General features: G+C 38.7%; 1 protein-coding gene and 1 long non-coding RNA gene across 4 annotated transcripts in view; both read left to right on the top strand.

Annotated features, from left to right (window-relative positions):
- LOC131228190 (uncharacterized) overlaps window positions 1-26,462 on the top strand; it is a 47,462-nt gene that overhangs the window by 8,508 nt on the left and 12,492 nt on the right. For all 3 annotated transcript variants that reach the window (XM_058224055.1, XM_058224054.1, XM_058224056.1), the window contains 5 exons: window positions 15,455-15,536; window positions 15,712-15,945; window positions 21,078-21,206; window positions 21,299-21,360; window positions 21,460-21,579. In XM_058224055.1, the coding sequence (XP_058080038.1) occupies window positions 15,455-15,536; window positions 15,712-15,945; window positions 21,078-21,206; window positions 21,299-21,360; window positions 21,460-21,579 (627 nt within the window). The remainder of the gene's footprint in view (window positions 1-15,454; window positions 15,537-15,711; window positions 15,946-21,077; window positions 21,207-21,298; window positions 21,361-21,459; window positions 21,580-26,462) is intronic.
- On the top strand, window positions 358-1,695 carry LOC131228191 (uncharacterized). The gene is made up of 2 exons (XR_009162747.1): window positions 358-1,290; window positions 1,412-1,695. It is a non-coding gene; the product is annotated as an uncharacterized LOC131228191 (long non-coding RNA).

Raw genomic sequence — 26,462 nt, 5'->3', positions numbered from 1 at the left:
AAAAAAAATTAAATTTGCTGAAAAATATATAAATTTCGGGTTTTTTTTTTAAAATTTTTATTTTTAATCCGATGTTTCTGATCACAGATTTGGAGAGGCCATGCATTTTTTAATAGATCTACATCAGATCTGATAAAAAAATGTAGTTTTTTTTGGGAATTTTGAAATTTATTAAAATTTCATTTTTCTTTTCAAATGTTTTACTTTTTTTTTTTTTTGGGGGGGGGGGGGTAGGCTAAGTTTATTGTTTTGGGTTTTTTGAGTTGTTTTATATATATATATATATATATATATATATTATATTTGAGTAGTTTAGTCACCATTTTTCAAATATTATGTCTACTTTTTATCTTTATTTTTATTTTTAAATATGTTGATGTCTTGATGATGCAAATTGATACTACATTTAAAAAAAAAAAATTGTTTGTGGTGTTCATTTGTGGTTTTGTGGCTTGTGCAGACTGTAAAGTACTAGAGTAGCCATTGTTGTATAATTGTATTTGTTGGGATGTCTGGAACTGGAACTGAGAATGAAGATGTAGGGTGGAAGTATGGTGTAAGGAATAGGTGGGATTAGACAGCAAAGAATGTGCAAGTTTTGTAGTATGAGTGTGAGCGGGGGCATAACCTGATTAAAACCCATCAAATGGGTCAAGTTTTGGGGTGTCCAAGTGTTCCTTAGGCAATATTTCTACACTAACATTGTTAGTTTTTACATACACCTCACCTGTCACACATTCTCCAAGCAAACACGTACGGCGTACGTACTAGTGAATAGACTAGTGAGTACTGAGTTGTAATACTTCTTGAGTTCTTGGACATGTTAGACTATTAGCAATATATGATATCAATTTATGACTTATATCAATAGTTTATATAAAGAAAAAATCAACACCAGAACTTACAACAGGTCAACCCGTCAGGACATCATTCTTACCCAAGAATGGTCCGATACACCATTGAATACATGGTCAAAATACAAAAAAATTTAAAAAAATGATAGATTCATATCTCATTTTATCATATTTTTCTAAATTTTTTTATATCTTTTTTTGCTTAAAAATAATTCCGACCAATATGGCCGATAGAGGCGGATATGGGGCATTCCGATATGCGACGCCGTATCGTATCATTTTTTAGTGGGGCCATATACAGTCATTCAAAACCATGACCTTCTTACATGATTCGTGATCGTGACATGGTTTATCAGCATTCTCCTTATACTTTGTTGTTGTTGGTAATGACACTCGTCTTACCATGCTGGATCAACTTCCATAACCCACACCAATGGTGAGTTAACTTTACCAAATATTTTGCATGTTTCTCATTTTCAAAAGAATCTTAACTCACCAAAGATTTCCAGTGTTACTTTGAATTCACTCCTCATGCATGCTTTCTGAATGATTTGTAGACCGAGGCATTCTTTATGAAGGATTTGAAGACCTGTCAGCTCCTTGCTCAAGGACTAGGTCTAGTAGCTTCTATGTATTCTGTTCCATGAGATATGGATCTCACGGAAAAAAGAAGAAGAAATTCCAATGGAGAATATTTGAATATTTCTTTCATATTTCACAGTGAGCGAGTACATCTTGAATAGGACAAAGTGTGGTATTAAAAAATGGTTACATATCTACGGAAACAGTCACTTGGTGGATCCTCACATTTTTTAGAATTTTACCTTTTTTTTTTTTTTTTTTGAAAATAAAGGGAATTTCATAGGGATGTATATTGACATTCTTGAAAATTTGCCAACAATTCTTTTAGATCTCCACTACCTAAAGGAAAAAAAAGCGGCCGTTACAGGGACATGTATATTGTCAGCCACATGCTGGCCAACACACAGGCTGATAACATTACGTAATACATTGGGACAAGGACTACATGGTTTTAGCCTATACAAGATAACAACAAGTATAATGAGACATTGCACAGGATAATACATAGGCAATGTACGCATAGGAGCATGGCTTCCTTCTCAATTTAGGTGGCGGCCATGTCTTCCTTCTCTCCCTAAAGGCAGCCATGGCTGCTACCACCCTTTCACTCAGGGATGTAGTCTCTAATAATAACGATCAGCATGATGATTAAAAAAAGGAATTAAATAAAATAAAATTTTAGATTAAGAAAGAGGGAACTTACCTTGACTTTGTGGTTGGAGTCGATTTTCGTAAATCGGAGATCATCAAAGTCACTCTAATACCACTTTAAAGGTTTAGATGGGTGTGCCCATAGGATCTAACTGTATCTACACGGTTTTAGGGACCTTCGCAAAGCCGAAGATGGACGACTCTCATCCAACAATCCGCCTAACAACTACGGGAGTGGGAAGGAGCCAAACACTCCTCTAGTTCACAGTTAGGATGGCGACTAGATATTGTCAAGGGTTTAGATCGTATAGGGGAAGCCTATGGACAATCAGGTATTCTCTCGTACTCTCAATTTTTTCTCTTAGAGGATTTGGGATGCTTTTGCATTGAGAGCAAAAACAGGAACGAAGATGATTAAGAATAGGTGGTTACGATAGACGGATAGAGATAAGGACTTATACCTATCAAATTCAACCTCATCTCTCCCTCCTTGGTGATTTGATTCAAGAGATAGGCATGCACCTAGATAAAAGGATATCCACCCAGAGATATTCTGAGGGGAAAGAGTATGGGACCCACCCACTAGTGGCTGTCCACAAGTGGACCCCGTGGGCCCATATCCAACATAAAGGATACAAAATAATGAAATCTAGAATAATACACAAAAGGGGCAGTCCATATATCAAAGTTAATGAGAGAAAAGGGAGTAATACTTAGTTCATTTTTTGATTAATAGGAAAAATACTAGGTTGATGCTTTAAGAGCTCAGGACTCACATGACAACGAACCATAATTATAAGAAGGTAGAAACATTTTTACAACTCAAGTGGAAGGGTGTACAGACCAAAAATGTCACCTATGGAGTTCCTCCGTCACAGTAAGGAAAAAAAGAAAAGAAAAATAGTGACATGAGATTTGGTGTGAGAATCGTAGAGATACAACCCTCGTTCTTCATGACCACCAATAATCACCTTGTTCTTTGGTCTTAAAAAACACCATGATTAGGAAAAAAGTTTGGGAACAATTGACAATCTTCGTAAGAGTACTCACAGACAATAGATTTGCAAGAAAAGTTTGGGGCAAAGAAGATTGTGGACTGACAAATTCGGTGATATAGGGATGACACCTTTTCCAGCAATGCAATAGACGTCATTAACAACTTTCATTTTGTTGGTGAAGTTTGAGTGATGGAGGAAAAAAGGTTGGGCGTATAGTGTACTAGAGATGTGATTGGGGACACCTGAAGATGCAGTACCTGTCCTTACAAGAGATGGATTATAATGGAGAAGATTATCTTGAAGACTAGACATCTTGTGAAGCATGGGGTCATATTCAATCCATGAGATCTGAACTACGTCACTTGTGAAACAATAGTCGTCAGGGTGGTAAAAAACAAGATCTTTTAACTCGTTGGAGTTAGTATGAGGGCTTCACTTGATCACAGAGGAAGGCTTACCATGAAGCTTCCAACCAAGGTATTCAATATCGGTTACATATCGGCCAATACATAATGGTAATGACCTGTACCGTTATGCGATACGAGGGTTGAAATGGTGAACCCCCAATTTATGGATCGAATCAGCTATTACTCCCCATAACGGCCGTTACTGCCCCGTAACGGTCAGGCTGCAATGGTCATTAAATGGCTACTTTTCTAGCCTTTTTAAGTTGCATTTTTTTTCCTTATTTTTTGGCACTTTTTCCTTCCAAATTCATCCCTAAACTATTCTACTACAAAATTTGACCACTCTTAGCTTGAATTTTAGGATAAAAACAACTTATTGCAAGGATTTGGGTGAATTAAAGCTCCATGGGCCATTTTTTGGAAATTTTTCGAAAAATACGTATTTTTTTTTGAATCTCTGTTGTTATGGTCGAATATGATGCGTTATTCAAATTAGAAAATATTAATGTACATCTTTATTGTTATGGTTGAATATGATGCATTATTCAAATTAGAACATATCAATGTACATTTTACAAATTATGCAACTGATTTTCTATTTTTTTAAAAAAAATTTCAGACTATTTTCATCCAATTTTCAAAAATTAAGAAAAATTATTATTTTTTTCTTGATCTTTTTCTGTTTTAATGGTTGAATGTGATGTGTTAATCATAGTAGAACATATCAATGTGCATTTTATAGATTATGCAATTGATTTTCTTTTTTATTTAATTTTTTGTTTTCAGACTATTTTTGGAGGATTTTTTAAAAATAGGAAAAATCAATTTTCTTTCAATCTTAATTTGTTTTAATGGTTGAATATGATATGTTAATCATATTAGAACATATCAATGTGCATTTTACAGATTATGCAACTAATTTTCTATATATATTATATAATTTTTGGACTATTTTTGGCCAATTTTTAGAAATTAGGAAAAATAATTTTTTTTTTTCAATCTTTTTCTATTTTAATGGTTGAATATGATGAGTTAATCATAGTAGAACATATAAATGTGCTTTTTTTAATTTACAGATTATGCAATTGATTTTCTATTTTTTGGTTTTTTTTTTTTTTTTTTTTTTGTTTGTTTGTTTGTTTGTTTGTTTGTATTTTCGGACTATTTTTGGCTGACTATTAAAAATTAGAAAAAATATATATATTTCTTTCATTCTTTTCCTGTTTTAATAGTTGAATATGATGTGTTATTCATATAAAACAGATTAATGTGGTTTTTTTTTTTTTTTTGGACTATTTTCTGCCGATTTTTAAAAATTAGGAGAAAATAATTTTTTTTCCCAATCTTTTTTTTGTTTTAATGGTTGAATATGATGTGTTAATCATATTAGAACATATAAATGTTTTTTGATGATTAAATAAGATGTGGTATTAATGTAAGATCATATGATGTGCTTGAATGTCATATTGTCATTATTGATCCATTTTTTTATTTTTTTTTAAATTTTAGGATTAGTGACTTTATGTTTATATTTTCTTATTTTGGGCAGGTTTTTATAGTTTTGTAGGGTTTAATACTTAATTTCTTATTTATTGATTAGATTTAGAAATTTGAACATTATTTCATTAATCTATTTACATTTGGTTATAAGTTTCGAGATTTAATTAATTCATTCTCTTATAAAAACTGTATTTAGACTTCGATAATCGAGTAGATTTTCTCATAGGTCATATCTAGCTAAGAAAATGTATGGTCAACAAGGAAGTGAGAATATTGGATATCAACATTGGCAGAGGGTAGGTGGTAGTAGGCAGCAAATGAAGTGCAACTATTGTGATAGACTAATAACTGGTGGAATTATGCGACTCAAATAACATTTGGCGCATCGAAAGGGTCAAGTTGCGGGATGTACCAGAGTGATAAAAGAGATAATGATTTTTATGTAAGTTTGGATGAGTCGAATGGGAAACGAGCTGCTGTGTAGAAGAAGAAAGATGCAATTTTGAAAATGGCTCGACAGGAGGTGTTTGGTTCTGAATATATGGGTGTTCGTGATGAAGAGATCATTCATTCTGATGAAGATTCAGATTAGAAAATAACTATTGCTAGGAGAGTCTGCGCCTTGCGCATGAAGAAGAAGAATGTCTACGCATATTTAGCGTGAGGTCTATACGTGATTGTGAATGCTGGGAGATCGGCACCCATGCTTTTAGGCGATCTTGCTTTTATACCGTTTGTGGTTGGGGAGTTTGATGTGGGGGTTATGTAACCTTGACTGTCAGTTTGGAGTCGCCGCTAGCCACTTAATCTCAAAATCCCGCAGTTGGCTAGAACCCGCGGAATATATAAGGTTGGAGAAATCCGAAGATTTTCCTATCTTAGATTGACTCCTGGTCTGCGATCCGGGATTCCGGGTAAGGGACCTCAGTTACAAAGAGGGAAGGTGTTAGGCACCCTTTTTGCCTGTACGAATGTACGGTCTCTACTTGGTGTGATAAGGAAATCTCAAGGGATGAATGATGTGGTCGGAATAAGACTAGGCACACGCGGATTTCTGATGTGGCAAGATCCGAGATTTCGGCAAGTTACAGAGCATACGTCCAGGGATGTGTTTAGAAGGCGGATGTGATGATGCTTATGCAAAAGTAAAGAAAAGTGGACTAGATTACTAGGAATTTTTGATGTGACGGGATCCGATGCACGGCAAGTCACAGAGCATACGTTCACAAACATTCTAGAGAAGCAGGGGGGTTGAGAAGGGAAGAGATGTTATGATGAATGCTTGTATGTAAACAAAATGAAAGGATCTTTGGCTTGATCTCGAGTTGGCTAGGACATGAACTACACCATGATCAATCCGGGCTAGACTTGTGGGGTTGAGATGGTTGGAAGGAGGCTAAGGGATAGCTGAAAAATCAAATCTTGGAGGCTTGAGAGTTCCTTCTCACTCTCACTCTCTTTCTCTGTCTCACTTAGCTTTTAGAAATGAGATGTTGTTGTTTGAAATGTGAAAGGGAGAGAGCTATTTATAGCCTTTTCTGATGACATTGTGGTAATTGCTGGGTTTGTGAGGGGTAAAAGCTGACATGGCAGCTTGGGATTGGTTGAGGAGAGAGGAGTGCCATGTGGCATGCTCTCATAGGCTTTTGGAGGTAGGTAAAATAGTAAACAAGGTGAGCTAGGGGGGTAAATCCATATGAAAGTTGACTTTGGGACGAGAGAAAGCTGTTGCCCCAGAGGGGACACCTGTCTGTTCTGGGGCGGCAGTCGGATTACTGCCGGCGGTAGTCCGACTACTGCCCGCGGTAGTCCGACTACCGCTCGGGCTAGGTTTGGTCCGGGCTTTGGTTGGTGGGCTTCCTTTGGTGCTCTGACTCGTCCGGAAGTCTTCTTTCGGGCTTTTGGGCTCAAATAGTCGGGTGTGTTTTTAGGGTTTGTACTAATTCGCATGTACGCTTTGGCTTGGGCGATGGTTTAGGGTTTAAGCTAGGGCTAGGCTGGGTCTTGGATTTAGGTTGAGGTTCGGGTTAGGGTTACGCTGGGTCTTGGGTTTAGGCTGAGATTCGGGTTAGGGTTTGGTTTAGAATATGATCATGGCTCCCGGATTGTCATAGTTCTCTTAAGATGCTAGCTTGGGTGGGGTGTCTACAGTGATACATGGGGAGAAGTGGGAGTGAGAGTGTGAGTGCAGCTGACAGTGCGACTACATTTGCAAGTGGGGTAGGTTAGGTGGATTACGACATATGTTTGGCAGCCGACAGGAGACATCTTCACGTCATGCCCCTGTGAATGTGGATGTGGAAGAATATGAGCAAAGAAGATCATCTATTAATTCAATGTTGTTTAGGAAAGAATCAACTAAACAAAAGATAAAAAAATGTGGAGTAAAACTTCCATTGAGAAGCTGGGTATGACAACAATAAAGTTATTTATACATGCCCACATACCTCCTAATGTGGCCAATTCTCCATATTGAAAGGTGGTAATTGATATAGCAGCAGAAGCAAGCAAAGGAAATAAAACTCCCACGGCTAGGGAGATTGGGGGAAATGGACAAATGTATAGTATGTGGATGTGAAAGCATACGTGGCTACCTTTAAACCCATATGGCAGGCCAGAGGATGCATGATCATGTGTGATGGTTGGACTGACCCAACCAGACCCAACATGATCAACTTTATGGTGTGTTGCCACTTGGGAATGGTGTACTATAAGTCAATTGATGCATTGGATGAAACAAAAAATGGTTATTATATTTTTTCCCTAATTGATAAATGATAGATGAGATTGGAGAAAAGAATGTGATGCAGATTGTGATAGATAACAAAGTAACATATAAGGCCGCAGGACAAAAGTTGGTGATAAAAAGACCTCATATATTTTGGTCACCATGTGCTGTTAACCATATTGATCTTATATTAGAAGATATTGGGAAGAAGAAGAGTGTTAAGGAAATGAATGAAAGGGCAAGAGAAGTGATGACACTTATTTACAACTATAATAAAGTAGTGGCAATAATGAGGATGTTTACGAAGGGAATATAGTTGCTTAGGCCCGTGACGACTAGATTTGCAACTAACTTTATAGCCTTGGAGAGTTTGTACCAACATAGGGGAGAGTTGAGTGAGATGTTCACTTCCTGAATTGGCTTAACACAAAACATAAGAATAAGACCATAACGGACAACAAATATTGGAAGGTCTACAAGATCCTAAAGGCGATGGAGCTACTAACGAGGGTACTCCATCTTATTGAAACTGACGAAGCACCTACCATAGGCTTCCTTTATGATGCCATGGATAGGCGAAGCCGACAATTAAACATTATACTTCAAACTAGGAGGTGTACTGGAGGATGATCGACAAGAGCACAAGACAACTCCACGAACTTCATACAACAGGTTACTATCCAAATCCTAGATACAGATATGCCCAATCATTTGATGCAGATGATGATGTTCGTGTTGGGCTAAAGAATATGATAAAGAGATTTTCTCCTGACTTAGATATGCAAATAAGAGTATTGAATGAATTAAATACATTTGGAAATTGCCAAGGTAGTTTCGGAGATGCTCTTGCACAACATTCAGTATCTAGGTTGCAACCTGCTGAATGGTGGATGAATTTCGGAGAAGCGCAAAGGCTCTCCAAAAAATCGCAGTAAAAGTTTTGAGTCAGACAACATCTTTCTCTAGCTGCGAAAGGAATTGAAGTTGTTTTACACTTATTTATTCAAATAATAGGAATAGATTGTAGAATAGGATGTTGGATAGACTTGTCTTCATACACTACAACATGAGGCTAAGAATGCGGCGATATCATAGGAGCATATTGTAAATGCTATTGTGTAAATCTAACACCCGTAGAGTTGTCAAATTTTGTTGTGCCAAACCATTTAGTATTTGTATCATGCTTTGAGTTGAAGTGATCAGGTTCGTGCATTTTAAAGTTGTCTGGATCTTCGTCGAACTTGCCTACATTTTCGAGTTGAAGTGAAGATTGTCGAAGTTCATGGTTGCAAGCTTAAATTCAAGAACTAAGGTTCAAGAACTCAAGTTCAAGTTTGGAGTTCAAATATTGTACGCTAAAGACTCAAGAACTCAAGCGTAACTCAAGCCCAAGTTCAAGAGATCGAACTCAAGCTTCACGTATCACAAGTAATCAAGGTTCTAAAGAAAATGATGTTTAAATTGATCCAACTCACAAACAGGTATGGATGACCCTAGATTGACCATAGGTTGTGTCATATTCATTGCGTATTTTGTGTGGGTTATTTCATAAGTTTATAGGTCATTTTCTCGACTAGTCTTAGTCCTTGTTCGACTAGTCCAAGTACTGGCTCGACTAGTCTAAGAGTTTTCTCGACCAGTCCAAGGTTTGTTGCTATTTTTCAAAATTTTTTGTTGAACTCTCGATCAGTCCTGCAGACTGCTCGACCAGTCGAGTGAACAGTGCTCGACTCAAAGTCCAACAAGCTTTTTTGGTCCCACTCGACCAGTCGAGCAAGCCACTCGACCGGTCGAGTAACGACCTTATCTTATCACGCTAGAAAATTTGAAATTTTGTTGGTCCTTCAACCAGTCAAACCGACCCTTAGATCAGTCGAGTGAACAGTATTTTCACCTATAAATAGAACACAAATTTCAAAGTTTATTCATTTATTCATAAAAGCGAAATCAAGACACCACTCTGAGAGATAAGTTTGTGAATTTATTAAGCTATATTGTGCTCATTTTAGATTCTCTTTAATTAGCTTTTGTAATTTGATTTTGTGATCTTCATTCCAATCTTACATTAAAAAGGGATTTGTGTTTTACCCTTTCTTGAGATCAAAATCAAATCAAGCTAGCCTAGGTTGATTTAATTAAAAATCATTTAGAACTAGAACCTTTTCATCTATGAGACTGGATATTGAACATCTTCGTCTACATCGGATTGGTTCTACCGGACTTCTTCAAAAGGAGAATTTCTAGATAAGTATCATTTACATTTTGTATATCCTTTTTGTGGTTTTTGAGGTTGTGCCAGAAAAATCTCTTTTTGGTTTTGTCTGAGGTAATCCAAAAAATCTCAGAGTGTGGGGGTTTTTGTAATTGTGTAAGCCCAACTAAAGACACAATTGTGAAGGTTTTAAGGTGAACCTTGGAAAACCTTTTTTCATAGTGAACAATAATATCCTGAGGGAGTGGATATTAGGAGTGGAGTAGTTGTGTGGCTGTTTTCTAATAGTTGGTGTACACACAAACGAACCACTATAATTCCTGGAGTTGTGGTGGATGATTGAATGTGCTTATGTGTGTGAATGTTGTAATTTATTTTAAGCATTTGTGGTGAATGGCGTAATTTATTTTATGCACTTGTGGGAATGTTGTCATAACTTAGTTTATTTCCTTTGTTATTTCTTTTGCCTCTTTATTGGTTTGGGTTTTTGATACTTACAAACGTTCTAGTAAGGTTGTGTTGCCATAAGCCTTTGGTTTTTGGTGTTAGGTTGTCCTTAGAACTAAGTTTGTATCAACCTCTCAAGACTAGTACATTTGAGGTTGCTATTTACTTGTGCTTCTTTATTATTTGATTGTGTTATCTTTTTTTCAATTCCGCATTTATTTTTTATTTTGGCATAATCCTATTCACCCCCCCTGATGCAGGACATGAAAATTAAATATGATATGCGAGATTTTAGGCTTAAGATCACGTTAGTTCAGAAACAATTACACAAATTCCATATCCCACATGAAAGTCCAAACATTCAATTAAGGGGAATCTATGCGGGTCCAGGCCTACACATGATAGGGCTGGATCAATAAAAATTATGAACCAAACAATACTCAAAGATAAGAAATAATCACCACGCATGCATAGTAATCAGTCTCTAATCCAAGGGATTCAGAAATTCCAACGCGGGAAACCCTAGGATAAGAAAATTGGCAAATAACTTAGGGAAAACGTAATCTAGGGCCAGGATTCATGAAAAACGGCTATGAAAGGATAAAAGAGGATAAAAACCTGAGCCAAAAGATGATCCCGTGTGTGGACAGCAACAATGGCCAGACGGACTCGCGTGTGATCTAGGCCGCACGTGTGTGGGGCCCACTATTCAGAAAAAGGCCACCTTGGCCCTGGTCAGCCAGAGATGGTCTCCAAAACCCCCAAATCTCAGCTCGATCCGATGTACGGTTTGTGCGTGGTGCTCCGCTGAAGTTTCAGCTCGCCTGCGGGCCGAAATCTGGAAACCTGCTGTAATGAAGAAATCTGATGCAACAAAAGCACGAATTCGAAGTACGGATGGTGGTGGAAGATGAAAAAAAAGATGATGGAGGATGGGGGTGAATCGGGATCGATGTGGCTTCGCACCACGGTAGTTAGCCCTTCGAAAAGGGAGGGCTTCGCACCCACTTTTGAATTCTTCCACAACTCACGAAGAGAGCAGAAAAATAAAGTAGGAATTTTTTTTATTAACTTCAATAAATCAAAAGAACTACAAGGGGTGCCTATTTATAGGAAAAATCCTATACCCCAAAACTCGCACCATGTGCGCAACCTATTACTTGGCGATGAAGTAAACTAAAATAAAAACCAAACAGAGAAATCTAAAGCGTTCACAATGTTCTAAATAATAACAATAAACAAAACCTAAAATATGAAATCAATCTGACGAGTGGGCCACGATCATGAGATCACATGATGGGTTTTTCTTGATTATCGGGCCCAATCTTTTGAATCAAACTTCGTCTTCTAGGTAGGAGGCCCTCCCTGAACGTCGTCATCGAGACAAATCGATGGTGGGGCCCTCCTATTCCTTGCGTATGTGCGTAGGTGAGGCGGCGTGCGTGCGCGTATGCGCAAGATGTCCCCATCACCCCCCCTCTCTGGAGGACGTTTAGCTCGGCCTTTTCACATATTATAGTAGCCGTCGGTGATGACTATTGTTCAATAAAGTTGGACAATATTTATGGTGGGGATAACCCACTTTTACTTTGGCTGGAAGTAAAGGAAAAATAGATAGAAGAGGATAGTGAAGAATTGGAAGTGGATGACCCAATAATACGCATGGCGCAAAGCTGTGTTGGACCTAGAAAGGGGCAGATTTCATGCAAAGTCCGGCTCAATGGAAGACTATGAGCAGTTGTAGAGAGATCGAGGCAGATGATCATGATAGTGGTGGTGATGACACACCTGATGTTGGTCCCACTCTTGTTGTTGCTCGACACACTGGCATACAACCGTCTACAGATCACGAGGCTGATGAGCATTGACGGGGTATGCGAGGTCGGACTTATGAGTCTACTAAGTCACAATACAGACAGCAGGCGGAGGCCGGCTCTAGTGGTGCACCAGGAGGTCCAGAATATCAGCAGGCTCATGGTTCGGGCATTATGGATATTCTTACGACCAATGGGATTATACGGTGCCTATTCCATCACATTCATGTTGGAGTAGTTCTCCTGATCCACATGTTCTATATGATTATAGATATCCAGATCCAGATCCAAATCCAAGTTATTCGTCATAGACATATTTTCAATCTCAAGATTTTCAATAGCCCGAGTACGGGCACCGGTATGACCATTCGAGGGGCACTGGTGAATATCTTTACTCGGAGTCAGAGTTGTTGCCTAGTCATGATCAGTCGTCCTCTGGTTTCTTTGACTTGATCTTTCCCTCTGGCACGGGATATTATGGATATGCAGTACCTACTCCACAACCGCAACCTGATGATGACAAGGACGTGGAGTTCGAGTAACGACAACAAATCAGATTTTCATTTTGGTGGTGACTCGGGAGTTTTATTAAGGTAAATATATTTTTTAAAACATTATTTACATTTTAAGATAAGTATTTCTATACCCATTACCCACACATTCACCAAGCAAGCACACACTTGACAACCAATCAAGTAATCTTTAATCAAGTTGCAAGGGAGTAAATCGGACAGAAATAATTTTATTATTATTATTTTTTATATCTTGAGGATGACATGATAGAAATCACAACATAGGAGAAGTCCCTAGCATGTTCAAGACTTTAAATAGAATAAAGTTAACATTGTAATTTATGTAAGTCCTCAAGTATGTAATATTGTAATGTAGAGTAAATTATCGGAAATAATAGCAAACACCTAGGCATGTGAAATATTTTGATATTAAATTTATTCTAATATATTTATCATTGGTATTAGATAGTTAGAAAATTAAATATATGAGTTTTGCAGTCAATTCCAAGTTGTTAGGTTTATAAATTCCTTAGACAGTCCGATACAGCTTTCGCACCAAAGGGTGGACTGTTACACTACCATAAACATGTTTAAAATTTTAAATGAATGCATATTTGGAATATTTAGAATTTTTTGGATTTAATGGACATTTTTCTAGATTTAAAAAAAAAAAAAATCAGAAAAAAATAATCGTTATGGGGCGCTATCGGCCGTTATGGGGCTGTAACGGCTGATACGGCCTGTAACGGTAATTTTGCGCACTGTTACGCCTACCGTTATCGCAATGGTACACCTCGCTTCCAACATGTATCCACATCGTGTTTCCTTTGGTTACAATGATTAGAAAATCTCTTTGCCTCTTTTTTGGCTATCATTTCTGCCTCTAAACTTTTGACGACCCATGAGTCCTTTAGAGGTAAGGGTGACCAGTTGGTTCACCAAACCCCGACCCAATGTCACATGTTTTCTAGGTCCGAAGGGATCCAATGCCCTTATACTGACTCCTCTCGGAATTGTGTTATCGGAGCCGAGCCAGGAATGGCCGTTAATGGACATCCTCCACTTCTCACCGGTTAGAGAGGCCCTCTTTAATACATTAAGAAAAGATGTTCACAAGGGCTCATCTTGGTGATAGGAATAGATGCTTCCATCACTTTCTATTGTCACTTATCTCTTGGAAGAAGTAAATATACACTGTTGAGGTTGGGTAGAGTTTGCTGTCCAAGCATTTAAGCTCGAACATATTCAAATTCATGATTCAATATGTCTAGTAACTCGAATCTTCTCCATGTTTCTATCAAATTTTTTTTTTTTTTTTTTGTCTAAGCTTGCACATCCTTTGTGCAGTAAAATTAGATGTTCTTATAGTACTATATGTTAGATTGAATGAGGCTTCTACCTTGAATCTGAGACTTCACACCCACTTGCCATAAAAGAGATGTTTGCCAACTACCTACCAGTTCTCATAGTTCTTTTCAAGAGTTTCTAACTCTTCTAGCATCACTTCTTATTTGGGATGAGCCAATATGTAGGTCATATTTCTGGGCTATTTCTTATTTGAAGTTTGTTAAATGTTAAATGGACCCACGTGTGGGCCCTTTGGTTTGTTTGGGCCCAAATATATTTTTTGGGTAGTATTTAGGCCCATGGGTGGTTTGCTTTATGTATTACTTACAAGGAGGGTATTATTGTAAATTTATCTCTTAAACAAGTAAGCCCTAATAAAATAGAGAGGTGGGGACGTGTTTGGGCTCAACTAGAGCAGCCATCCCCCTCTCCTTTCCTTTTGGGTAGTATTTAGGCCCATGGGTGGTTTGCTTTATGTACTACTTACAAGGAGGGTATTATTGTAAATTTATCTCTTAAGCAAGTAAGCCCTAATAAAATAGAGAGGTGGGGACGTGTTTGGGCTCAACTAGAGCGGCCATCCCTCTCTCCTTTCCTTTTCGCTCCTCTCTTTTTCTTTCTTTTCTCTCTTCTTTATTTTCTAGTAATCTCATGAATTCACAAAGTTGACATAGTTGAACCTGAACTGATGTCACAGTTGACAAAGAACTTGTTAATTGTTGTTAATATTATTATTGTCACTATTTTGATGGGCAACACTGAAATTTATTGAGAGGAAAGCATACAAGACAACTAAAAATCACCGATACAGAACCCCTTCTTTGTCGAGCACATCGGGAATGTTATTAGCTTCCCTAGAGACATGGAACAAGACCAATGCAAGACTCTTTTAAACCAGTGTTCCTTATTATTTATTTTTCTAGTTTGAGGATATGTTATGTTGTTTTTCTAATTAATTGGTAAGTTAAATTGATTTTAAATAAATCCACTTCTTTATAAAATTGTTAAGTTAAACTGACTTTTCAAAAGTTGGCTGGTCACTGAGTTAAAACATCAAGAATCCATCGGCTCTCTTGTTTGTTGATTTCAATTTCTTAAACCAGGTACGTTCTGTGATAGAAATCAACATGCATGAAGGTTGACATTCATGAAATGATCATTGTATGATTTTATTATTATTATTATTTTGAATAAGCTGTTTCTGCACCCTGATAGTAGCAGTTATCATTATATATAATTTTTTTTTTTTCCCATGACAATGTATCATATATGCAATCTACTTCACCTTCACCTAAAACAGTTCATGCCCACTTGAAAGGAATTAGCAGATTCAACTTTACTCTGAGGTCTTATTTCATATTTGGCATAATAGGTCTTGATTCCTAAGCCTTGTTATGAACAGGATTTTGCAGTGGGGGGAGGACCGCCGCTTTGATGAAATGCGCAGTAATTTGGGAAAGCTAGCTGTTTTCTGGACATTCCAGGTTCTTATTTTTGCTCTACTTTTGTCAACGAAAGTTGTTTTAATTGGTCTTGGCGATTTATCAGGACATGCCTAATGCTGAAAATGCATGTCATTATTGATGGCCAAAAGTTGTTTGCAATTCTTTTTTTTTTTTTTCTTGTTACTATTGCCATCATCAAATTCATTTGTGACAGGCTGTCTGGGTATGGACCGTGAGTTTGCCCATAACAGTTGTTAACTCTAGAGATAGAGATCCATCTATTAAACCTGGAGACATTGTTGGATGGATTATTTGGTCTATGGGCATGTCAGTTGAAGCAACAGCAGACCAGCAGAAGCTGGCATTCAAGAACTCTTCGGCCAACCGAGGGAAGTGGTGCAATGTCGGACTATGGAGATTCTCCCGCCATCCCAACTATTTTGGTGAGGTTAGTTGATCTGTATTTCCTGTTAACTGTTAGTGTTGTTGATGTCATGCTATTGACCTGTATTTCCTGTTGACTGTTAGTGTTGTTGGTGTCATGCTATTGGCTTTACTGATCATTTCACAAGCTAGGGTCATGAGGGACATCTCTAGTACAAATGCAATATTTCATGGTTTAGTTCTTGTTGTTCAATTCACACAATATTGGTCTTCAACAGTTTGATGCTAAAATCACACTGGTTGTTGAAGAAGCAGCATGAATTATTTTTGATGGACCGCTTTCCTTTTTGAGAATTATAGGGTCTAGTGCATCCAAGGTGTCCCGTATCCGTTACGATACGGCCATATTGGCCGATACATAATGGTAACGGCCGACACCGTTATGCGATACGGGGTCGAAACGGGTACCCCCCCCCCCGGATTTTGTGACTGTAAAACGTCCCCGTAACGGCTGTTACGGGCTAAAGGAAATAAGAAAAAAAAAGGGAAAAAAAAATCATACCTTTTTTTTTTCCTTTCTTTTCTCCTTCTCCTTCTCCTTCTCCTTATCTTCTTCTTCCTCTTCTTCTTCTCGGCCTGCTGCGGCTGCGGCTGTGGGCCTCCTCCTCCTCCTCCTCTCTCTCTCTCTCTCTCTCTCTCTCTCTCTCTCTCTCTTCTTTCCCTCTTTCTCTTTTCGGTTTCCCTCTCTCTCCCTTCTTTTTCATTTCGCATCGGAAAAAGAAAATCGGAAGGGGATTTGGCTGGTGTACTACACACCAGCTATATAGCTGCTGTAGATACGTGTCACGCTAAGACGAGCGCTGACACTCCTCGAGCTCCGAGTTGTACGAATGGCTCAAAGGAGATCAAAGTTACATGGGCTCCACAGTGATGTATTTATTATATCTATACCGTTAATCTATTTTTAGATATCATTTTAGAGCATTATCCAAAAAATGAATCATATCCTAAGATCGTCTGGACCACAGCAAAAATAACAGCGGAGATAATGATTTTCACCGTTAAACAATTCGTAGCCCCACCATAACATTTATTTTCCATCCGATCTGTTAATAAGGTCAAAAAGACCTGAATGAAGAGGAAAAACAAATTTCATGTTGATCCAATACTTCTGTGATCCCAAAAAAGGTTTCGATGGTAGACGTTCAATCCCCCACTACTTTTTGCAGTGTGGTCCACTTGATAATTAGATCTGTATTATTTTTCATATCAAGCCTTAAGACGAGCTCGTCAAATGAATGAACGGTTTAGATATAACACATACCTCATGATTTGACCTACAGGACTTGCTGACGTCAAATAAATGGACTGCGTACGAGTTACGCAGCACGTCCCAAAAGTTAATAAAATGTACATGTGCCACGTGGGCCCCACCATGATGTATGTATTTTATCCATGCCGTCCATCCATTTTGCCACATAATTTTAGGTTATGATTCAAAAAATTAGTAAGATCCAAATCTCAGGTGGACCACAACATAGGAAACAGTGGTTATAGAATGCTCACCATTAAAAATTTCTTAGTGTCCATGTAAATGTTTATTTCCCATCTAACCTATTAATAGGGTCACACTGACGTGGATGAAGGGAAAACACACATGTCAGCTTGATCTAAAACTTTTGTAGCCCCAATAAATTTTTAATGGTGGTCGTTTAATTATTGTTGTTTCTTATTGTGCGGTCCACCTGAGCTTTGGATTTGCCTCATTTTTGGGCTCATGCCCTAAAATTATTCGGCAAAATGGATGGATGGTGTGGATATAACACATTCATCACGAGTGGGGTCCAAAAAACTTTGACACTCATGTGCTACACTTCACAATCCGAGTCTACCTAATTCGGACCCTTAAAAAATTGTACATGAGACATGTATTAACTTAAAATTTACCAATTAAATTATGGACTGTAATCGCTAACTCAAAATGCCAAAATCAAATTGTTTGAATAGTTTTAATTGTTAATTTGTGGACTCTTATTTTTTAAAATAGGGCCTTTTGATTTTATTTTTTTCATGATTCACTATCCAATAAATGTCCACCAATTCACAAGTGGGATAATGCAAATAAATTGCATGAATTTGAGGCTGATTTAGGGCATGGATTGGTCCTCCAAGTTAGCCCCAAATTGGCAACGCGATCTATGTGAATTTAATTTCATTTTTTTAAAAGAACTATTGGGAGAAATGATATCAAATTGTTAAGTATATAAATTAGATATTTAGAAAATTAAATATATGAATTTTGTAGTCAAATTCAGGTTATCTGGTTCATAAATTCATCAGACAGTCCGATACAACTTCTCACCAAAGAGTGGACCGTTACACCACCATAAACATGTTCCAATTTATAAATGAATGCATATTTGGAATGTTTAGAATATTTCGGATTTAATCCATATTTTTTCATATTTTTTTGGCAAATTTTTTTTGCCCCGTTACGGGCCGTTACGCCCCTGTATCGTCGTTACGCCCCCGTATCCGTATCGGTTTTGGAGGTCACCGTTACGCTAACCGATACCGATACGGGACACCTTGAGTGCATCTGCTAATGTATAGTTTACTGATACGAAGGATTCCATGTTGGCGTTGTGGCCAAAAAAATCAATTCTATTAGACCATGATTAATGCAGGGGCATTTTCACATTGGGCTCGAGTGGGGTCGCCCGTGGGATGCAGGGGCACACTCGGGGTGGGTGACCCATGTGATTTGGGGCCCACGGGAGAGTTCTCGTGTTCGAGACTCCTCATCGGAGGTGATTAATGCGCATTTCACACCGGGCTCGAGTGGGGTAGCTTGTGGGATGCGGGGACACACTTGGGGTCGGCGGCCCGTGTGAGGCAGTACCCATGTGATTTGGGGCCCACGAGGGGGTTCAGCTGAGGTCCTAACCCATGAGATGTGGGGCATGGGCTATGAGATAAAGGGATTAATTCGCCATACTCTAACAGTTCGAGCTTTTAGAGCAAGTGGTTAATTGTCCTGCATCAAATTGGTATCGGAGTGGGAGGTCTCGTATTCGAGACTCCTCACCGGGCGTGATTAATGCCGGGGCATTTCCACACCGGGCTCGAATAGGGTCGCCTGTGGGATGCAGGGGCACACTCGGGGTGGGCAGGGCTCACGAGGGAGGTCTCGTGTTCGAGACTCCTCACCGGGGCTGATTAATTCGCATTTCACACCGGGCTCGAGTGGGGTAGCCCGTGGGATGCGGGGACACACTTAGGGTGGGCGACCCATGTGAGGCGGTATCCATGTGATTTGGGGCCCACGAGGCGGGTTCGGCTAAGGTCCTAACCCATGAGATGTACGGCCTGGGTTATGAGATAAAGGGATTAATTCGCCATATTCTAATAGTTCGAGCTTTCAGAGCAAGTGGTTAATTGTTCTGCATCAATGATTGATGATGTTATGCATTTCTTGACCTGATTGATTCTTATGAAACATGGTAGTGTGGGTTTGAGAGGTATAACTTTTGATGCTCTTGGGCACCCGAGATTGGATACAATGGCTTGGTAGCTAAGGGAGAGTTGTGGTCCATGTATCTCATTTATCTGGCCATAACAATACAGGTTCTTAAGTATACCTATGATATGATTAGATGGTCATCTCATGTGAGAGGGCTGACTTGTGTTAGGATAGCGAGTCTTCGCCCATCGGGGCTGACATGGTGTCGGTTTGCCTTCTTCCCTACATCACGTGAGTGTGAAATTGTGTCATGAATGATTCCTTATATGGGGCCTTTAGTTACTTGCATTGGCAAAGATCGGTTACAAGCATCAAGATTGGGAGACTCATCATGTCTAGACTTGAATAGGCTTGTGGTTGCACTAGCTCCGTCAAAATCCCCTGAGACATGAATAGGTGGTTGATTTAAAGGTTTGGACCATCCATCAATTGTTTAAAAGTCCGGGCGACACCTTTGAGGTTTTCAATTGGTTAACCGTGGTTTTTTAACCGCAACTTTTTTTTTAAAAAAACCGTTGATTTGTTTTTAATCATGCTTGATGGACATCAAATGGTTAATATATTTGTTTGATCCATACCTTGGGGTGGCATGAGAATTGCCTGAGGATGGTGACCATGGATTATAGAGAGATTTGGGTGGTTGAGGTGCATGAATTGGGCAGAGTAAACTAGTTTCCTTTACAGTAGGTCACACAAAGTCTATAGGGTGGTGGAGTATTATCTCCCCTAAAACATGTGGCGGAGTATTATATCTCCTAAAACCCTAGATTCCTTCATACAAAATATCTTATTTTAGAGAGAGAGAGAGAGAGAGGGGGGGGGGGGCACATACATGCCCCTTCCTCATCACATGTCCACATATTTGTGGGGTTGGGGTCTGTTCACGGACGACTCTGGTCTAATTTGTCTCCTACCAAGATTCGGATGGAAGCTCTTAATTCCTTGTCTAAGATGGACTGGGAGACACTCCCTACATTGGGAGATCAAAAGTGGCAACGATCAACAGTGACATATTTTAGGTGTCATTAGAAAGTAAATTTTCCTTTTCCCTTTTTTTTTTTTTTTTGTGGAGAAACATGAGCTGATGTTGATGGAGATCCTCTTAAATATAAAATTGGATTATGCAAAACCATTAATTGCTCCAAACCATTGATAAACTTGACATAATCAACCCCATGGTGGATGTGGGCTCTCTAGAGATACACTCAGATTTGAAGATCCTATTCCTTAGATTTTTTGCTTCTTTTTTTTTTTTTTTTGTGTGGAATGTGGTCAGTTGCCATATTTTTCTATCTTAGCCTTCTATTTTAAGCACACCAATCGAAGGGCTGGATCGTCTTTTATGGAAGATTACGGGTGCATTCCCCATCCACATTGGTGCATATCATATCAATGTCCTGGATTACTAAACCATGGGACCCACATTTATGGTCATGCATGTTAGCAAACTAAATGTTTGCTGATGAGCAGGACCCTATAATTCCTATTCCTCTTTATCTGTTCAGTTTTGCTTTTAGTGGTTATGCTCCATATTCTTGCTTTCATGATTCTTTCCAACTGGAATTTGTTTACCACAATCAAGCGGATTATGATTTTGGGGTTCTAACATAGATTGGTATGAGATTTTGACATAAAAAAAAAATTAATGTTATATTCATTTACACTGTGTATAGATCTTCCTCTGGTGGGGAATCTTTGTGGCTTCTACACCTGTACTAGAAGGTGCTGAATGGCTTGTAGTTCTTGGACCAATCTTCCTAACTCTTTTGCTTCTTTTCGTTAGCGGCATCCCATTGCTTGAGGTTTGCCTTGCTCCTTGCCTTCTATTACATTTCAAAATTTACTGCTATCTGAAACCTTTTGTTTTGTGGCTGCAACGCATGCATGGAAAAAGGAATCAGCAGATAAAAAGTTTGGTAGTGTTCGAGAGTATCAGCTGTATAAAAAGACAACAAGGTCAATCTCATTTTAATGCCATTCTTTTTTGTCACAGATGTTTTGACTTGACAATTGGGAACTGGATCTTGTTTATCTGATATTGATGTTGTGTTCCAGCCCCGTCATTCCCTTGCCCCCAGTTGTGTATGGGAAGTTGCCTGCATGGTTGAAAGCAGCCGTCCTTTTCGAATTTCCTCTCTACAGTCGAAATTTTCCTCCTGAGCAAGGATCAAACTGGTAAGAATACAGATTGCTGCAGTAACTCATCACACACACATGCACACATCATATTGTAAATCATGCTGCTTTATGTATAAGCCATGTTTGCACATACTATATTGTAACTTATGCTGCTTTCATGCATAAGTGATGAAGGACCGATGCATGAACTAAGTAACATGTGAGATCAAATAGCCAAATTAAAATATTTAACAAAAAAACACAAACATCGTTATAATTATCACAAATATCATGAAAATCAAAAGAAAACCGTGCATAATCCTAGCCTAAGCTACCAACATCGTAACTCAAGATCATTAAATAAAAAGTAACTAGAATCTAATGGATGTAGGGACATCCAATTAGCATATGATATAAGTCTATTTCAAAATAGGAAACCTAATACAACCTATGGTGAAAATTAGAGTTTGGGTAATTTGGGAAAGTAGGAACATTAGGAATTTTAGGTTTAGGGTTAGGGTTTCAGGGATGCAAGAAAGGGGTTTTGATATAATGATGGTGGGAAACCAAAAGGAGTAGGTGGGATTCACCCATATGGCCGTATGGTCACAAATGTATCGTGGGAGGATAGGTTTAGTTCGGTTAGGGTTTAGATTGTGGATGAGTATGAGAAGGTTGTGTTTGGGAGAAGACAAAGATCTGTGATGGGGAGAATAAAGAACCTGAAGAAAATACCTGGATGGGGAAGAAAAGAGAAGATGATGTGGGGATAGATGGAGACCTCGCACCTCCGTTGATGAAGATTAGCTTCGCACTAATCTTCCTTCCAAATCGCATGGAAGCATCTTCAAATTGCATGAAGATGGGAGAAGAAAGCAAAAGCTTCTCTCTCTCTCTCTCTCTCTCTCTCTCTTTTAATTATAAAATCCAATGGGAGAGAGGTCACACGCGCCCATCTTTTTATATTTCCAAGAAGTTTCAAAAATTACAAAAATCACCGTCTTGTGAATTTTAACGAAGATAGCCTTATTCTAAATAAAATCAACTAAAACACTCATAATATATCCAAATATAAAATAATAAAAAACTAAATCTTAAAATATGATAAAGTTTAAAACTGATGTAGACGATCAACGATCAATGGCCCAATCGTCGCGTCCCTCCGATCCAACGGTCTGGATGACTCCATAAAGTAGCCCATGTGCATCTTCCCAGTGTGGGGTCTTCCAGATGCTCGCACATGTACATGGGTCTTCAGCACGATCACGGGTACTCGCCTAGCCACAGGGAAATTGGCGCGGCCTGCCTCCTCTGATATGTACACAAGGGTGTACGTGACGTGATGTCCTCATCAACTCTTCTTGGTTGAGAAGAGTTCGCCTCTGGTGGACTAAAACTCTTGTAGCGCTCCAAAATGTCTGGATCTAAATGCTGTAGCTCGTCCTCTGTAATCCATGTACTGTCGGAGATTGGCCTATGCTTCCGCTTGACAAGGAATTTCTGAAATCCTCCATGTCGAGTGAAAACTGCTTGTGTATCCAGTATGTCTTCTATCTGTTTGCTTCGAGCATGCAAGGAAGGTAAATGTGGTAATGGCTCGGATAATTGGTTAGGTAAAGGCCATGAATTTGGGACTAGGTCATGGTCTGTGGATGGATCAAAATGTGAAGTAGCAGGACCCTTGTATTGTACTAGATCTTCCACATTAAAAGTAGGACTAATTCCCATGGTAGGTGGTAGTTATACTACATACGCATTAGGACCCAATTTCTGCATTTGGGAACCGTTCAGGCTTCATGCAAACCATGGCATTATCTCCTACTTGGAATTCATGAAACTTGCGATGAGAATCAGCAAACATTTTGTATTTTTCATTACTTACATTAATTCGCTTCCTGACTTCATTATGCAACTCATGTATGTGATATGCAAACTCATGTGCGGACTCGTGTGGCCTATGTGACACAAACATAGGTATGAGATTTACAGGTTTCCTAGGTTTGTAGCCATGCACAACCTCAAATGGACTCATGCCAATGGACCTATTGATGGAACTATTGTATGCTAACTCGGCTATAGGCAAAACGGTATCTCAAGTTCAGATGTGATCACCCACAAGACTTCTAAGCAGATTAGCAAGACTCCTATTGACAACTTCAGGTTGACCTTTGAGGGTGATAGGAAGATAAAAATTGAAGCCTTGTTCCCATCGTGTGCCATAGTGTCTTCCAAAAATAGCTCATAAAGCGTACATCATGATCAGACACTATGGTCTTAGATAGACCATGTAAACGCACTACCTTCCCAAAGAAAAGCTTAGCCACATTGGAGGCATCTGACATTTTCAAGCACGGAATGAAATGAGCCATTTTGAAAAAACTGTCCACAACCACGAATATGGAATCATGTTTCTTGATAGTTTTCGGTAAGCCCAACACGAAATCCATACTAATATCTTGCCACGGAGCATGAGGTATTGGCAAATGCGTATACAATCGTGTATTTTGCTTCCTATGCTTTGCCAGTTGACAAGTCCTGCACTGCCTAACAATCTTAGCTACATCTCACTTGAGACTTGGCCAATAAAATCTATCCTCCACAAGTGCAATGGTCTTGTCCCTCCCCAAATGACCAGCTACCTCTCCTGCATGAAGTTCCCAAACTATGGTCTTGTCACCTTTAAATAGGAACTCATCGATGATGACAAACCCGCCAACCGTCGGTCAGCTGGCTGTCTCGCAGTGACGCATACAACTCACTAAATTCTGGGCATGTAGGATACTCTACTCTCAGTTGATCAAACCTAGTCACTTCCACTCTCATACTTTGGAGTAGCACCACATGACGACTAAGGGCATCAACAGGTTTGTTCCCGACCCCAGCCTTATGTTTAAGAACGAAAGAGTATTTCTGAAGAAATTCAACCCATTTAGCATGCCTAGGGTTTAGTTTCTTCTGGGAACTGAGGTAACGTAAAGCCTCGTGGTTAGAGAACAAGACAAATTCTTGCGGTAATAAATAAAGCCGGCAATGACGCAAGGATTGGACGACTGCATAAAACTCTTTATCATAGGTGGAATATTGTTGCTTTGCCTCATTCAATCTTCTCGTTAAAATAAGCAATGGGTTACCCTTCCTGATGAGCACACCACCTATACCTACCCCAAATGCATCACGTGCAACCTCAAAGACTTTGCTAAAGTCTGGAAGGCGCATGACAAGGGCTTCGCTCATCTTGCCTCAATTTCCTTAAAAGCTTTAGAGGCAGCTTTAGTCCATATAAACATGAAAAGGCCAACCTAAGAGTCCTTGGGGGGGGAATAGGACTATGCCAAATAAAAAATTAAATGCGGAATTAAGAAAAAACTTAAACAAGATAGCACTATTCAATCCCAAATAGTAGAAATAAATAGCAACCTCAAATGCACAAGTATTGAGAGGTTGACACAGATGTTGTTTTAAGGACAACCTTACACAAAAAATCAGAATAGGACTATGCCAAATAAAAAATTAAATGCGGAATTAAGAAAGAACTTAAACAAGATAGCACTAATCAATCCCAAATAGCAGAAATAAATAGCAACCTCAAATGCATAAGTATTGAGAGGTTGATATAGATGTTGTTCTAAGGATAACCTTACACAAAAAACCAATGGCTTGTGGTAGGACAACTTGATTACTAGAACGGTCTATGTATCAAAATCCCAAACTGATACAGAGGAATAAAGAATAAAACAGATATAAATATCTACTGCTATTACAACATTCACCACATGTGCAGAAAATAAATTACAATCATTCACCACAAATGCACAAAAATAAACATTCACCACAACAACAATTATAGTGGTTCGCTTGTGTGTACACCAACTGTTAGAAAGCAGCCACACAACTACTCCACTCCCAATATCCTTACCCACGGGATATCGGCTTTCACTATGAAATAGGTTTTCCAAGGTTCACCTAAAACCTTCACAATTGTTTTTTCAAACGGCTACCACAATTAAAAACCCCACTAACTGAGATTTTTTGGCTATCCGAGTCAAAACCAAAAATGAAAGATTTTCTGGCAATCTTACAAACCAAATACAGAAAATTGAAATGTACTTATCTGAAGATTCTCCTTTTGATGAAGCCTGGTAGAACCAATTCAATGTAGTTGTTCAATGTTCAATCTCACATATGAAAGGGTCCTTAGGTTTAAATGATTTTTAGATTAAATCAACCTGGGCTAGCTTGATTTGATTTTGATCTCACAAAGGGTAAAATCAATATTCCATTTTCAAAAGAAATAAAATTGAATGGAGATCACAAAATCAAATGCAAAAAAGCTACTAAAAGAATCTTAAATACTAACCAATTAGCTTCTAGAATGTGGGGACAAGTTTCTCAGAGTTGACTTGAATAGCTTTGAATGAATTGAAAAACTCTGTAAATTGTCCTCAATTTATAGGCAAAAATACTGTTCACTCGATTGGCCTAGTGGTCAGCTCAACTGGTCGAAGGACCAACAACATTTCAAAATTTCTGGCATGATAAGATAAGATTGCTACTCGACTGGTCGAGTGAGACCCAGAAATGTTGCTGGACTTTGAGTCGAGCCTGCTCGACTGGTCGAACACTGTTCACTCGACTGGTCAAGCAGTTTCCAGGACTGGTCGAGCGTCCAATAGAAAATTCCGAAAATTCACAACAAACCTTGGACTGGTCGAGCCAGTGTGTGGACTAGTCGAACCATGACTAGGACTGGTCGAAAAATGACCTATAAATTTATCAAATGACTAATGATATTGTATGACCTATCTTAAGGTCAGTCTAAGGTCAAACAAACCTTACTTGTGAGATTGATTCATCACATATCATTCTCTTGAAGTAGTTGAAGCTTGGAGACTTGATCTAGTACTTGAACTTCTTGTTCTTGAACCTCTTGATCTTGTACT

This window comes from Magnolia sinica, chromosome 15 (assembly GCF_029962835.1).
Source record: "Magnolia sinica isolate HGM2019 chromosome 15, MsV1, whole genome shotgun sequence".
Taxonomy (NCBI): Eukaryota; Viridiplantae; Streptophyta; class Magnoliopsida; order Magnoliales; family Magnoliaceae; genus Magnolia; species Magnolia sinica.
Note: the sequence above shows the minus strand (reverse complement) of the source record. Positions and strands in the feature narration are given on the sequence as shown.